General features: G+C 37.3%; 1 protein-coding gene across 1 annotated transcript; it reads left to right on the forward strand.

The window, feature by feature from the left end:
* Nucleotides 1-2,328: 2,328 nt before the first annotated feature.
* LOC129881638 (uncharacterized) lies at nucleotides 2,329-3,685 on the forward strand. The gene is made up of 4 exons (XM_055955774.1): nucleotides 2,329-2,756; nucleotides 2,869-3,071; nucleotides 3,187-3,256; nucleotides 3,346-3,685. Exons 1-4 carry the CDS (start codon nucleotides 2,570-2,572, stop codon nucleotides 3,498-3,500), a joined length of 615 nt encoding a protein of 204 aa, XP_055811749.1. The 5' UTR covers nucleotides 2,329-2,569; the 3' UTR covers nucleotides 3,501-3,685.
* The last annotated feature ends 12,177 nt before the right edge of the window (nucleotides 3,686-15,862 follow it).

Raw genomic sequence — 15,862 nt, forward strand, 5'->3', positions numbered from 1 at the left:
AGCTTATATATCTAGTTAATGAAGCATGTCTATCTTGCACATTGCCTTTCCTAAAATTTCTCAAAATAGATTGAACATATTATTTTCGTTATAGTATCACTTTGTGCATTTATGAATCTTTAAAATTTTAAAAACTTCATAACTTGATCAAAAAATTTGAACACCGCTATATTTACACTTACTCACTAAATGAATATCCACATTTAACGAAACATCTTCATTTAATCTGTTTATGTCATGAATTTATAATATTAGACTAGTGAGTATGAGTAGAAAACTAATAAAAATTTGTTGTGTTTATATTTTTTGGGGGGTGATACAATGAAGTGTGTTTTTTGAGAAATATTTTATATCATGTTTTCATTCAATTATTTCTTGAGTAGCAAAGACTAAATAAATAAATAACTTAGGTGGACAAATATATAGTCAAAAATTTGCCAACAAGTTATTTTAATACATATTATTTCATATTTTCTTAAAATAAAATGTAGATAATTTTTTATGTAACTATTGGTTTAATATTGAAAACTTAAGGTTCGAAAGAAACGCTTGGTGGATGTTATGATTTCTTTTGTTTAGATAACAAGTTTGAAAGAAATATTTAAAATAAATTGATTCTAATAAAAATAAACTTTTTGATAATTTTAATATTCGAGTATTAGAAGAAAAAAATATATCATAAATTTGATGGGCGTTTGTCCATATATAATTAGAAATCAAATATTTTTTCACTTTACAAGATATTTTTAAAATTAGAGTTGTGTTTGGTTATACTTTTCCACAAATAATAAAAAATAACATTTTATTTGAAATTATGAATATGGAATACTTGAGAAGTTTTGCCAATTCATATTTCAACTTCAAGTTTAATTTAAAATTTTTATGGTCAAAATTAATTTTCAAATAAAGTAAAAATTATTTCAAAAAGAAGGTTAATTTATAATTTTTTATGACCAAACGAGTGATGTAGTTTCTTTTAATCCGCGCGAAGCGCGAATAAGGAATAATTTCTTACAAATCGGTTATCAAATTACTAAATTTTTTGCCGGATATTGAATTAGTATTTTTCTCAGATATTGAATTCTAATATAGAATACCATTTACAGAAATATGGGTCAACCCATCTTTTACTCAAACTGTTTTGACTTATACGAAATATGGACGGGCTCGATTATTGTCCATTTTCTCTTTTCAATCCGTTCAAATTTGATCTAACCTGCCCATTTATCACCACTATTCACAAGACAAGTAGGGTCAAAAATTCAAAACCATCCACTTTCAAAATCATCTATTATAATAGGAAGAATAAATTTTAGAGATAAGTGTCAAAATCAGACTTAAATTATCCTTGTTTTTGAGTTTCATACATAAACTATCATTTAATAGTTTGAGAAACACACATTAGCGGTATGTGTAATACACTCTATATACTCTCTCTATTTTATGAAAATTTTTTTTTTTAAAGTTAAACACTAAAGTATTTCTATTCCCAAAAAAAGAAATTATTTTTTTAAAAAAGAAATTACTTCTTTTAAAAAATAAAATTTAAAATATTTTTCTCAAATACTCCACCACCTCCCCCCCCTCTCTTTACAATCTTCTGTCCTTTTATTTTTTTTAAAAAATTTCTTTTATAAAATACTTTAAAACATTTCTCATTTTGTGTTAAATATGTACATATAATTTAGGAAAATATTTTTTTTATATTTTTCATACTAAATATATAAAAAAAAATTATTTTAAGAAAATTTTTGCGGCAAGTAAAAAATATTTTTCCTAAAATCATATGTATATATCTAACACAATGAAAAAAAAATGGAAGCGGAGGTTAGGTGGGGCGGAGTAGAATTTATCTTTAAAAAATATCTAAATTATTATTTGAAGGGGAATGAAGTAAACATTTTTTTTTAAAAAAAAATTTATAAAAAAAATTTAAACATAAAAATAAAATTAAAAATTAGGAGGGGTGTATGGTGAGAGAAAGTGATGGAATGGGTGTAAGGAAAATATTTTATATTTTTTTTGGAGGGTGGAGAAGGGTTGTAATACTTTAATCTTTGATTTTAACTAATTATAATAATTTGTTTAATTTTTGCCAAGATGAAATATTCTGTCCATGTGGAGTATGATGTAACAAATTCTTTTATATAAAAGAGAGAGTGCAATACACACATTATGATGAGAGTGAAATAAAAGATAGATATGTTCCTCAAACTAAAAAGTGATAGTTCAGATATAAAATTTAGGTGTATTTTTGATACTTTATCTCTGAATTTTATAACGGGCCGCTTGAGAAGTTTTATGGGCTAAATAAGCTGCTTCTACTAGATCAGGGGCCAATATTCAGACATTGAAATCGAGAATTAGTGGCATCCGTTCTCTTAACAGTGTGTGGATGACAAAGCAGCAGCTTGTTTTGGCTGCCTTTCTGATGTTGTCACTGCTTCACTAACAAGTAGTACCATCCTCTCTAAGCAACATCTGCTGAAAAGAATAAAAATTAGAGGTTAGTCTACAATATGCTTGATTTTGCTGTAAGAAGATAGACAATAACAATATCCAAAGGGACATGGCAACAACAGGAGGTTCTATTTCACTTTCTAGCTTCCCTTCATCATCTTTTTGCCGTAGAGCTAAACCCGTATTGCCTGCTGATTTACTTGAACTAAGACACCTCAAAACGTGCAAATGTAACATAGTCCCTTCTCGCAGAAATGTTGTCTGCTTTGCAACCCAAGAATCTTCATCTGTAACTGGTAATTTTCTAAGTTACACCCATCACTTTTTTTCACTTTTTTTTTTTTTGGGAATTTGGTGATTTTCATGGTGCCCTATTATACAATAATTGATAATGGACAATACAACTAGTTGCTGCCGAAATGGAGGAGAAGAAAGAGTCTCAAACTGCTGAAGAACCAGGTCCGGCAAAACCAAAGCCAAAGCTAAAGTCAAAGGCTCCAGACAAGCTTCTACCTCAGATGATGGAGGAGGATGTTATTCCTTCACTGAAAGCAATTCTTGAAGCCCAAAACGACATCCTTGAGCTCGAGCTATCATTTAATGACAACAAGGTGAGTCTCCTATAATCCTGTCTTGATGCCAATTTTATCTCACTAATTTTGATTGTACCAGAACTTTCATAGTGCATTTGTTTTGCTGTTGTTTTCATAAATGCTATTGTTGCAGCTGGAGGGCTCATTTCTGAAGAAGGGCAATCCATATTCATTTTGGGCATTCTTTCCGGAGGGACTCACAGGTTAGTCTTGATCTGTTTTAATTTTGTTGTGATAGCTCAGATTGCTTGAGTGATTTAGGAAACTTACAAAAGTTATTATTTGATGGCAGGTCCTAAAGGTTTCTCTTTGTCCTCCTATGGTTCCGGCGCGAGCACTGTCGAACCTTTTCTCGTTGATGAGAAAAAGATAACAGCAAAGCACGTTGTGTTCTGGGTTGAGAAGCGCTTAGCTGCTCAAGGAATTATTCCTGTCTGGAAAGAATAAGTGTATATTGCCTCTTACCTTCTCCCTTTTCTTCTATCTTTTTCCAGTAAAAAGGTCTATAGCAGCATGATATGTATTCCATTTATATGTAGTCAACTCCTCTCTTCCTCTTCCAATGTGTATTTTAATAACAAATGTACACTTACCACAAGAATGAAATTTCACGTTTCCTCAATGCCAACAAAATATTTCAAGACTCAGGTTTATAAAATTGTAGAATCTCATTAAACATACAGCATTGAGGTACAGTGCCAGTGTCACATTAAAAAGTGACATTGCAAAGGAGCGGGGGGGGGGGGTATCCTGGTCATTTGAATGCAACAGACACACACAAGGAAGAATGTCGACTTGCAAATGTTCATGGTGCAAGCAGATGGTGTCTTCTTAGACAAGCAGCTTATCAGGGCTGATAATAACTTACAACAAGCGCCTTACTATTGGAATGCAAAAGCATCGGAACTGCCTAATTTTGGAGAAGTTTTGGCACTTGAAGCTAATAATTAGGCATCAGAACTAACACTTGTACCTGCATTGCAAGTCGAAGCTCACTGGAGGAGAATGTACACCTCCAGCTTGTAACATCAATTGACAGTGAAAAATGAATATTCAGTGGTCATGGAGAGAGAAACAAAAGATTGGGGACAGAAGCTAGGACACAGCAAAACTGCCTCTTACCTGGTGCGGAAGCATAGATTGCCCCCACGGTGATCTTTTTGTATACATAACTGGCCTTTCTGCAAAAACAAAAGAACAGATGAATGAGTTGGGATCACAATTGTGGGGGGGTGGACAAACCATCAAGTTTCATAGCAAGAAGTGAGTGATCCTCATGCTTTCACAAGGTCACCAGATAATTCTTGCTGGTCTACTCCTTCAGTCCTCCACAAGTAAACCGTAGGGAACAATATAAAATATAAACAAATCAACAGAAATAATTCAACACTCTCTGCATGCTTTAACTCTGAGAACTACTGTATTATGACAGAAGTACTGTCGGCATTCAGCAATTTTGAAACACAACATGTTGGAACTCTCAGAAGACAGTGCTGACACATTGCATGATAGCATAAAGGATGCCATGAAAGTAGTAGAATATGATACATCCTTGCGGAACACGTCAAAATATATTGTAGAATCTCCCAGGGGCCAGAAACTACTAACATATCAAATGACAAACTGTCCCTTCTCTCCTTCCTCCCCCTTTTTCGTGGTAAGAATAACAATGTTAAACAAAAACTATTATGATCCCGCTCCAATCCCCTCCCCCATTTCCCTACCCACAATTTTTTGAAAGTTGAAAAAAAAAAACACCCCTCCCACAACACAAAAAGAAAAGGAAAGAAAGAAAGGTAAGTCTTAATTCATTCTTCATTTGTAACTTGTCATATTCTGTCCGGTACAAATTCTTTTAAATTTTAAATGTTGTGTACTGTTGTCATTAGAATATGCTTATATCAGGGTTAACTCAATTTTTGCACAATAAAAAGTATATCAAGTACACACTGAATCCAACTCCTATCTCATGAACCTCTACCATATGAAAACAATTTTAGGTGATGAAACATGCAAGTGATGATGTCCTACTTTTGCCACCAATATCCAATTAGAGTAACTGTGAGTCTAAAGCTTTTACCATTTTCAAGGGACACGTAAAGGCATAAAATTGTGGGACTATGGAATGACACCTTAACTATTACTAGTCGATGAAAATCTCCAGCTATCAGTAGAGTTAATTTTTTTTATGCACCAACTAAGTATCCCATCAAGCAGAAGCTTTTCAGTATATAAACTAGCACGGCCATAGCCCTATTTCCCTGAGTGGAGCCTTTGTGCACTGTAGCTAGATTTTTACAAATATGCAATCTTAAGATTAGATGAATTGGTAAGAGATGACTCAGAACATAGCCCTGAATAAATTTTCTGGTCTCATACTACCAAGACAGAGTTGATACGGTCATCTAGGAAAAAATCAACAACAAACAAAACTACAATTCCAAATTAGTTGATGAGGATGGCTATATGAATCCTTTATATCCATTCTGCTTCATCTAAGATGAAATTAGACCCATTGAAATAGTGAAGAGCAGCAGGTCACCCTTTCACTCACCAGAAGAATAATGTGGTAAATTATTGTAAGCATTCAAAACAACCATCCAACATACAAAAGCATGCAACATTTTATCAACATTCTCGCTCGCAACTAATTGTTCATAAGAGGAACTGCCACCACCATTATTCATCCAAGAGTGGAAACTGGCTGACAAAGAACCAAAACAACTGAAAGAGATGGTATGTGAGGCTTGCTCACTCATCTTAATTGAGACCTATCCTACAAATGGCTAACTGAATTTGACAGGCATCAATTTCTTCTTCCCAATTAGGCTAACAAGGATTGGTATGGAAAAGTGGATGCATTAAAGAATTTAATCAGAAAAACAACAGTAGTTGCTCATTAATGATAGGAAAAATTATGCCATCTAAATGCATATCACCATTCACCTCATTTGCCTCACGGACAAATGTGAAGAATTCAGCATCTATATAAAAGTATACAACTCACATCCCACATAGATAATAAAGAAAATGAAGGAAAATACATGGCAAAATATCATCATGCCACACTAAATGAAAACTAAAGAGGAAAGACTGAAATTGAATGACCACAATACATTACAGCATAGGAAATGGTTAACAGAAAGAAAATACAAATTCAGGTCAGAATTAATCTAAGAAACATACGGCTCTTTAGAAGCTGAAAAGCATCATTGCCAGAACATCCTTGTAGCAGTATTAACCCTGTCCAATGATTCTCATTTGCTTGATATCTGCCACAGGCATCATCAGAAGATGTTGACCTGGAGGCACTAATTTGATTCTTCTCTCCATCATTAACATTGCTGTTGACTCATTCAAGTCGATCTGCAAAAATAAACTATCAGAGAAAATGTCTACCAATAGGTATAATTCAAAAAACCTGTCAGCTATTTATCCATAATATGCCAGGCAGTGGAACAGAATAGAAGTACCATAATAAGCTAAGAAGTGGAACAAAATAGAAGTACCAGATGACAGAAATTACGTTCTTTTTGAACTTGCATTCTCTGTGGATGGTTCAGCTTAGACTCTGCCTATATTTGCCACAGTTTGGAACTTAGCTCATTCTTCTCCTTTTTTTTGGATAAAGTAAAATACTACAGTAATGTTCGGGCAAAATCCATGCCCGTATACAAAACTGCAAAAAAGATGGTTTTCTACAAACGACATTCAATCTTTCTATGCATAAAGGAACCTTATGGATGCACCAAAAGAAATAAGGGAGACTTCAAATCCTGGAGCCACAATTGGGGAGATGCAGGGCTCACAAGGATGGATCACAACTTCAGAAGAATGCTAAATGACTGGGAAATTGATAGGGCAGGTGAATTACTGAAGCTTTTTCAGGGCACAACAGAAGCTGATGACTCCTTATTATGGAACGGCACTAGCAACAAGAGATTTTCAGTGAAATCATCCTATTCATTAGCTTCAAGAAACAATCAGGATGATGCCTTGGAAGCATAGTTGGAAGATCAGAGCTCCCTTTTAAGTTGTCAGTCAGATAGGCCTGTTTAACGCAGAAAATTTAAAGAAGAGAGGATTCCAGTGAAGGTTATGTTGTGCAGTGTCAGAGTATAACAGCCGTCTGTTCCACATTGTGGTGTAACTGCTCAATTGTGGCAGAGTCAGAGTATAGTTGGTCTAAAATGGATAATGCCACGAACTACAGCTGACTTACTGAGATGTTGGCACAATCAGGGAGATAATGTCAGGCAAAAGAAGTGGTGACTTTCATTCCAGCCTGTATTTGGTGGACTGCTTGGAAGGATAGGACTGCCAGATGTTTTGAAGGCAGCAACACCTCCATTCAGAAGATAAGGATAAACTGCTTTTTGTTGTTTATGTTTTGGTGCAAGGAGAAATATGTAAATGATGTAGAATCTATGCAAGGCATTATAAATTCCATGTGAGAAGTGCAAGCATTTTATAGTTTGGAAGCTGTACATGGTTACCATCACAACCTTTGTGCTGAGTTTTCTAATACAAATGTTACTTTCTCAAAAAAAGAAAAAACTCCAACTCCTTAACTGAAACAAAATTCATCTCTACATTCTAAAAGGCTCTCTTATTTCTTTCCCTCCAAACGACCCATATAAGTGCTAGCGGCCCAAGCTTCCACGAGCTGTGTCTTCTCCTTCTACCATAAGTTCAATTGAATATTACTTCTTTCATCAAGGCTGGCATCACCCAAAATATATCAAACCATCAAAGGACTTCCCACCATAATTTCGATGCTAATAAACAATGAATGAGGAGGAGATTGACATCTTCACCCGAACCCATGCACACAAAGCACCAACTGGCATAGGTAACCTTCCTCTTCCACAGATTCTCCGTCGTCAAGATCACCCCAATCAAGTGAAAAACACATATTTAGTTCAAAAAGGCAATCTTTTCTCTAATCAAAACTTTTCACAATAGTACTTAACAACGAACTTCCCCCTCCCCCCCCCCCTCCATAAATTGTAGCTATCCTGCAGTGCTTAGTTCATTCTTATCCGACATCTTAAGATTTATAGCCTGAAAGAAAAAGGTTTAATATTACTGGTTGGTTTAAATACTAACTAGGTTGGTTGTTAACCTGACGTGATATTCAATCCTGCCCAGTGTTATCAAAAGCAAAAAGCGCAAAAAAACTCTAGGTCCGTCGGGGCTTTAATGAAAAAAGACGCAAAGGGAGAAAAAATACAAATATATATGTTTAGTCCAAGACTTATAATTTATAAGCATTAATGACAAATATAGGAACAAAGAAATTGAAAATTAATTATTATAAAGTGAAATATTAATTACTTAGTGTCGTCTCTTCATAAGAGGTTCATTGGCATAGAAAAGTATGTCTTAGAACCTTGATGACGACAAAAGGCGCACATTAAGCAAGGGGAAGCATTCAACACGTTTTGGGCCTTGCTTCAGGGCTTAAGCGTGCCTTTGATAACACTGATCCTGACACATTATAACCAAGTGTTACCCCAGTAAAACTTAACATATGTTATGTGAAATAAACTGCTGGCAGGATTTGCATTAAAAATGAAAATGAAAATGAAAAACTGCTATCTTTAGAAAAATCAGCTAGATACTAACTGTGAGAAAGAAAGCCAAATAAAGCAGCATGCAATGATGATGCTCAATAATTCAAAAAGAACAACATTTTGGAGTTGGACATGCTGAAGTCAACTAAGGCACTAGCTCAAAAGATCAATTGGAGTTTGCACTTATACCAACATAAGTGAAAGTAGTTTATAAACCACAAAGAGAGGTAAATATGAGAGCTATAACTAGTTTATAAACTTGTTTTCAAAGAGTTCTAGTTCTGCTCCCAAAGGGGTGGCCTAGTGGTCGAAGAGTTGGATAAACAATCTTTAGAACCAGTGAAATATAAGCCCTAGAGAGCATAGTTACTAAGCTGATATCCAGCAGACCAAAATTAAATATGCAAACTTTTTTTCTAAAAAAATACCTTGAGTTCTAGGTGTGTCAAAACTAGTTACCTCCTCCAGATTTTCGTCTACCAAGTGAACGATTCCTGCAACAGAAAAGGAAATCACAAGAACAAAAATCTCAGTAAAACATGTCCAAATTTAGCAATATACACAATTATGGAAACATCATCATAAATACCATTGATTGGGAGGGGCATAGCGTTTAAGGGGCGCAATGTTGGTGGTGGCTAATGAATCTATGGAAGGAATTTCCAGCATTTTTTTTGGTCTTCAAAAATGTTCAACTCTTTTGCCGCCGCCCCCGGTATTTCCGTGAAAAATGAGCCACTTGTTTCTTGTGAATTTTCGGTGATAATGTCAGCCGAAGATCACAAACGGTGTATGGCTTCCCGTCGATGAAATCGGGAGATCAACGCAAGGTTTAGATGGAAGGATTTGGTGATATTATGATTTGCTTAACAATATATTTGGATGTCTAATTACAACAACAACAATCTAGTGAAATCCCACATCGCGGGGTTTGGGGAGGGTAAAGTGTACGCATACCTGACTCCTACCAATGTAGGAAGGCTGTTTCCGAAAGACCCTCGGCTCAAAAGAAGCATAGGAAAAAAGGTCAGACAAGAATATTAAAAGTAGGAAAGAAGATAACGAAAGCGTTCCAAACAATAGTATAATCAAAGCACCAAAACAACAGTAGATATCGTTAGATAATAACATAAATACCATAAATAACATAAGATAACATAACATACATAACATAAATAACATAAATCAGAGTACAAGAAATCATAGTGCGTTAATACGCCTACGGATAAGGGGGAATAATGCCACTATATACTAGCCTTCTACTCTAATGTGTGTCCTCCACACCCTCCTATCTAAGGTCATGTCCTCGGTAAGTCGTAAATGCGCCATGTCCTGTCTGATCACCTCTCCCCAATATTTCTTCGGCCTACCCCTACCTCTTCTGAAACCATCCATGGCCAACCTCTCACATCTCTGCACTGGTGCATCTGGGACTCTCCTCTTTACATGTCCAAACCATCTCAGTCACGTTTCACGCATCTTGTCTTCCATCGGGGCCACTCCTACCTTGTCTCGAATAGCCTCATTTCTAATCCTGCCGCTCCTGATATGCCCACACATCCATCTCAACATTCTCATCTCGGCAACTTTCATCTTTTACACGTGGGAGACCTTAACTGGCCAACACTCCGCCCCATATAACATAGCTGGTCTAACCTCCACTTTGTAGAACTTGCCCTTAAGTTGTGGTGCCACCTTCTTGTCACATAACACACCGGAGGCGAGCCTCCATTTCATCCATCCTGCCCTAATACGATGTGTGACATCCTGGTCGATCTCCCCGCTGCCTTGCATGATAGAACCAAGGTACTTAAAACTACTTCTCTTTTGGATGGCTTGATCCCCGAGCCTAACTTCCGCGCCAACCTCTTGAGGAGTCTCACTGAACTGACACTTTAGGTACTCTGTCTTGGTCCTACTCAACTTAAACCCTTTAGACTCCAAGGTGCGTCTCCAATCTTTCAGCTTAGCGTTAACTCCGCTATGAGTCTCATCGATGAGGACTATGTCGTCCGCAAAAAGCATACACCATGGCACCTCACCTTGAATTTGTCGCGTCAATACATCCATCACCAAGGCAAATAGAAACGGACTAAGAGCTGATCCTTGATGCAACCCCATCACAACTGGAAAGTGTTCTGAGTCCCCTCCTACTGTCCTTACCCTAGTTTTGGCACCCTCGTACATGTCCTTGATCACCCTTATGTACGCTACAGGTACACCTTTAGCCTCCAAACATCTCCATAGTATCTCTCGTGGGACTTTATCGTAGGCCTTTTCTAAGTCGATGAATACCATATGCAGGTCTCTCTTCCTCTCCTTATATTGCTCCATTAGTCTCCTCATAAGATGGATGGCTTCCCTAGTTGAGCGTCTCGGCATAAATACGAACTGGTTCTCTAAAATAGACACGCCTCTCCTCACCCTCATCTCCACCACTCTTTCCCACACTTTCATAGTATGGCTTAGAAGCTTGATACCTCTATAGTTGTCGCAACTCTGGCTATCCCCCTTGTTTTTGTATAGAGGGATCATGATGCTCGACCTCCATTCTATGGGCATCGTTGTCGTCGTAAAGATGACATTAAATAACCTAGTCAGCCATTCCAAACCTACCGAGCCTGCACTCTTCCAAAATACTCCAGGGATCTCGTCAGGTCCGGTCGCTCTTCTCCAGCGCATCCTACGAATGGAACCTTTAACCTCATCGCCCGTAATACTCCTACCACCCCCAATATTGTGACTACTTCCTGTATGTTCCAAATCTCCCAACACAATTTCTCTGTCCCCTTTGTCATTCAAAAGTTTATGGAAGTATGATTGCCATCTTTGTTTGATAAGGGTCTCCTCTACCAATACTTTTCCGTGTTCATCTTTAATGCACCTCACTTGATCCACATCGCGTGCCCTTCTCTCCCGGGCCCTAGCTAGCTTGAATAATTTCCTGTCCCCGCCTTTCTCTTCCAGTTCAGCATAAAGGCGTTCAAAAGCTGCCGTTTTTTCTGTTGCAACCGCCGACTTCGCCTCCTTCGCCTCCTTCCTCGCTATCTTATACAGTTCCCCATTCGTCCACTTCTCCACCTCATCCTTGCTCTCCATCAACTTAGCATACGCCACCTTCTTTGCTTCCACTTTCCCTTGTACTTCTCCATTCCACCACCAGTCCCCTCGATGTCGACTATGACTACCTGTCGAGACTCCTAACACTTCCCTTGCTACAACCCTAATACAACTAGCTGTCTTATCCCACATACCGTTCGCATCCCCACTACTATCCCAGGCCCCCATATCCTTCAATTTCTCTCCCATCTCTAGGGCACTAACCGTTGTCAAACTCCCCCATCTGATCCTAGGTCGTTCTTCCCCGACCCTTCTCGTCCTGGTCATCTTGATCCCTAAATCCATCACTAAGAGCTTATGTCGGGTTGTAAGGTTGTTGATCGGGATGACCTTACAGTCTTTGCACAAACCTTTACCATCCTTCTAAGGATTAAAAAGTCTATCTGAGTTTTAGCCACTGAACTACGGAAGGTTACCAAGTGGTCCTCCTTCTTTGGGAAACTCGAGTTGGCTATCACCAACCCGAAAGCTCTTGCGAAATCCAAAAGTGAGATTCCTCCTCCATTTCTGTCCCCGAAGCCAAAGCCCCCATGCACATCATCATACCCTCCTAGAATAGACCCGATGTGCCCATTGAAATCCCCTCCCACGAAAAGCTTCTCAGTAGGTGGTATACCTCCCACTAACTCATCCAAATCCTCCCAAAGGCGCCTCTTATCCTCCTCGCGTAAGCCCACTTGCGGCGCATTAAATTGTACTAATAAATGTAATGCGCAAATAATATTAAAAAAGAAAGTAATTGTTTTATGTATTATGCTTGAGCATATGGAAAAAAATGATTTAAATTATTATATAACCTTTCAGTTCATGACTATTTTTTGCTTATTTATATTGGTGATTAGCAAAGCAAACTTTTCAGCACTTCTTGACACATCTTGAATATTTTAATAATACATTTATAATTTTCATGTTCATACAACAACTAAAATAAATTTTTTATTGATGAGAATAATGTTATGTTGCTCGAAAATTATAAACAAAGACCAAATATGACACAAATTTATCATAAAATTTTAAATTGTAAGGTGCATTAAATCTTACCTAAATTAACTATATAATTAAATGAGTAATGTATACGAAATGATTAATAATAATTAGATTGATTGTCAAAAATTTATATTTTAATTGTGTTATATTTTAAAATGGAAGAACTAGATAAAAAGGTGTAACTCAACTTTAACGATTATTATATATTACTTTAAAAATGAAGGAATATAAAAAGTAATATTATTAATTGCTTTGCTTCTAAAGAAAATCTAACAACAAATAATATGCTATATGTAGAATCTCTGAGTAACTAAGTCACAGCACAAAACTGTCATTGGATTTTTGGACACTTTATTAAATTATCTTATGATTGTAATTTTATTTGTTTGAAAGCATTCGGATATCAAAAATGAATAGCCTCTTCTGCTGAAAGCAATATTTTTACAAATAAAAATAACTCATATGTCATATCTAATGTCAAATTTGTTGTAAAGAAACTTCTGAGAAGTATAAAACAAAAAGTAAAAATAAGATATTAGCACTAAATAATTAGTGTGGGATCGCATCTTCTTTCTCTCTCTACAATATCTCTCTAGCAAAAAGCTCCCAATAAGGGCACTTAAGTCACAAATACGAAAATGGGGAGGGGGGGACCCACCTCCCAATGCTGAAATATTTCGTTCGAAAGATAGGATCGTAGATCCTGTCAATACGAACGTAACGCAAGTTACGACGACCCGAGGGTCCAAACACAGCTCCTCCAATTCACCAAACACTGATGCGATCACTGTACACATATCTGAGGAGGAGCTGCGAGCAGCACACAAAATCATTGCTTTGCACAAAGATGGATTGATTCGAGTCTCAAGAGTGGGTGCAAATGATTCATCATCACTTGGACTTCATACAATCGAAAAATTAGAACAAATTACATCACCAGTTGTGAGCACTGAATTTTCAAAATTTGAGCTGAAGAACACAGTCTCGCCGGACAAGCGAATTGAAATTCGAACAAGTTCCGGCGATATTCGAGACGTCGGACCCACTGGGTTTGTTCTCCTAGTCAAGACGCGTCCAATGGTACAAGTTTCACCGGTGTTGGAATCGTCGGCGAAACCTTCGATGTCGGCGCCGGAGCTCCGGCAAGTATATCCCATCAAAATCAATGCCAACATGCTAAGCTCGATGAGGAGAACCTTTCAGGCATCAAGAACCAGCTCGAATTTCAACCACAGGCTTCGAATATCCATTTCGCTACTGAACAAGAAGAGGTCGCCGGACCTCCGGTTAACCAATTGAGCCAAGACCAATGCCAAAAGGTGCGCGACAGTGTAGAGAAGCTTCCTAGATATATGGCTAGTCTCGAATCACTACCAAAAGATTCAAATTTGAAAAGTCGTCAAGGCGACAATCGTGATGAGACTGTTGGAGCTCCGGTGAACAAAATAATGAGACACCAATGCCAAAATGTTCCCAAGGCTGTTGTGACGCTTCCTACACAAACCACTGACCCCAAATTATCTTTAAAAAGGTCAAATTCAAAAAGTCGTCAAGACTTTTCCGAAGGAGATTATCACAGTCACAGTGGTATTCGAATTGAGGAACCTACATTGGCTAATGATCAACATCAGTACCTTGATGATTGTAGTCAATCCCACAATAATCAAATAACTTGCAATGATCCAATGCCAAAAAACTTGAACCATATCTGCAGCACTAGTTCGATCACAGGATCACAAGGTAAGTTTTCTCCTTCTCTTGATTTCAATATGCAGGGTCAGTATGTGTGTTCTCCTAATGACATTCAACTATCTCCTAATCATATTGATCTTCCTAATAATCGTGGGCAAGGTTTGGAAAATAATTTGGTGCCTAGTGCTGATGTGCATCATTATCATACTAATAAGAATAGTGCAGCTGGGCATAATTCTACTTCTATGAATGTTGATGTTAATTTGTTGAAACCCAATGGAGTAAATACACTCCTTGGAACTGCTTCAAACAATCTTATGCAGGGTAATGAGCATAACACTACCAAGCCTAATTCTACTGCTGAGACCCTGACCACCAACATACTTCAAACTCATAAAACTACAAGTACTCCAAGTACCTTCCCAAAAATATCCTCCAACTTTGATAAGCCTAGCCCCAATAATCAAGTCCCTAAACCTGTTAGTACCCAACCTCAACAACCTAAAAAACAACAATAAAAATCCTCAGAGAAATCAGTTTCCCAATAGAAAGGAATAGGTCCCTCACCCTGCCCCCTACACTGTGATCCAAACCTTTGCATCTAAGCTTATATTAAACCAAGCTAAGAATGACACCCCTCTTGAACTATCTACTCCTATCTATACTACTAGACAAGGGTTACCAGCTGTGATATATGACAATGATGACTTCATGATTAAATTGGCTCAAAGATGCAAATATACTCTTGTTGGGAAATTTAGTAACACCATGTCAAAGGTGGAACTCATAAGGAGAAGCTTCATCCTCCAAACACAACTTGTGGGAGGTGTTAAAATTGCCCATTTTAATGCAAGACATGTATACATTGACCTTGACAATGAAATGGATTACACAACTGTGTGGACCAGGCAAAGGATGACCATTGAAGGGCAAGTTATGAGGATACAAACTTGGACACCAACCTTTAGGCCTGAGGAGGAAACTCCTATAGTTCCTGTGTGGGTAGCACTGCCAGAACTCCCATGACATTGCTATGAAAAGGAGTTTGTTACTACACTATTGGCCCCTATTGGAAAAGTCCTCTTTATGGATGCTGCCTCTATCCAAAAGACAAGATGAAGTACTGCCAATGTGAGAGTTCAAATCAACCTTACCTAGGAGAGGCCTCATCATGTCTGGCTCGGCTATGACAAAAGAGATCCAACTATTGGAAGATGGCAAGAACTACTATATGAGAATGTCCCTGAATATTGCATGTATTGCAAGCATCAGGGGCCTATGGTGCATGTCTGCAACATAATAAAAAGAGATGAAGAACAAAAGAATAGGAAAGAAGCAGAAAATGAAAAGAAAACCAAGAGCCATGATGAGAAAGACAAAAGAGAACAAGTTCATCCACCACCTGCCAACCTACAGGTCCACAACAATCCTTCA

The sequence above is a fragment of the Solanum dulcamara genome, chromosome 3 (genome assembly GCF_947179165.1).
Source record: "Solanum dulcamara chromosome 3, daSolDulc1.2, whole genome shotgun sequence".
Lineage (NCBI taxonomy): Eukaryota > Viridiplantae > Streptophyta > Magnoliopsida > Solanales > Solanaceae > Solanum > Solanum dulcamara.

Coding starts and splice junctions, on each gene's coding strand:
- LOC129881638 (XM_055955774.1), top strand. CDS start 2,570: ATGGCAACAACAGGAGGTTCTATTTCACTTTCTAGCTTCCCTTCATCA. Junction 2,757..2,868: donor AGAATCTTCATCTGTAACTG/GTAATTTTCTAA, acceptor CAATACAACTAG/TTGCTGCCGAAATGGAGGAG. Junction 3,257..3,345: donor CTTTCCGGAGGGACTCACAG/GTTAGTCTTGAT, acceptor ATTTGATGGCAG/GTCCTAAAGGTTTCTCTTTG.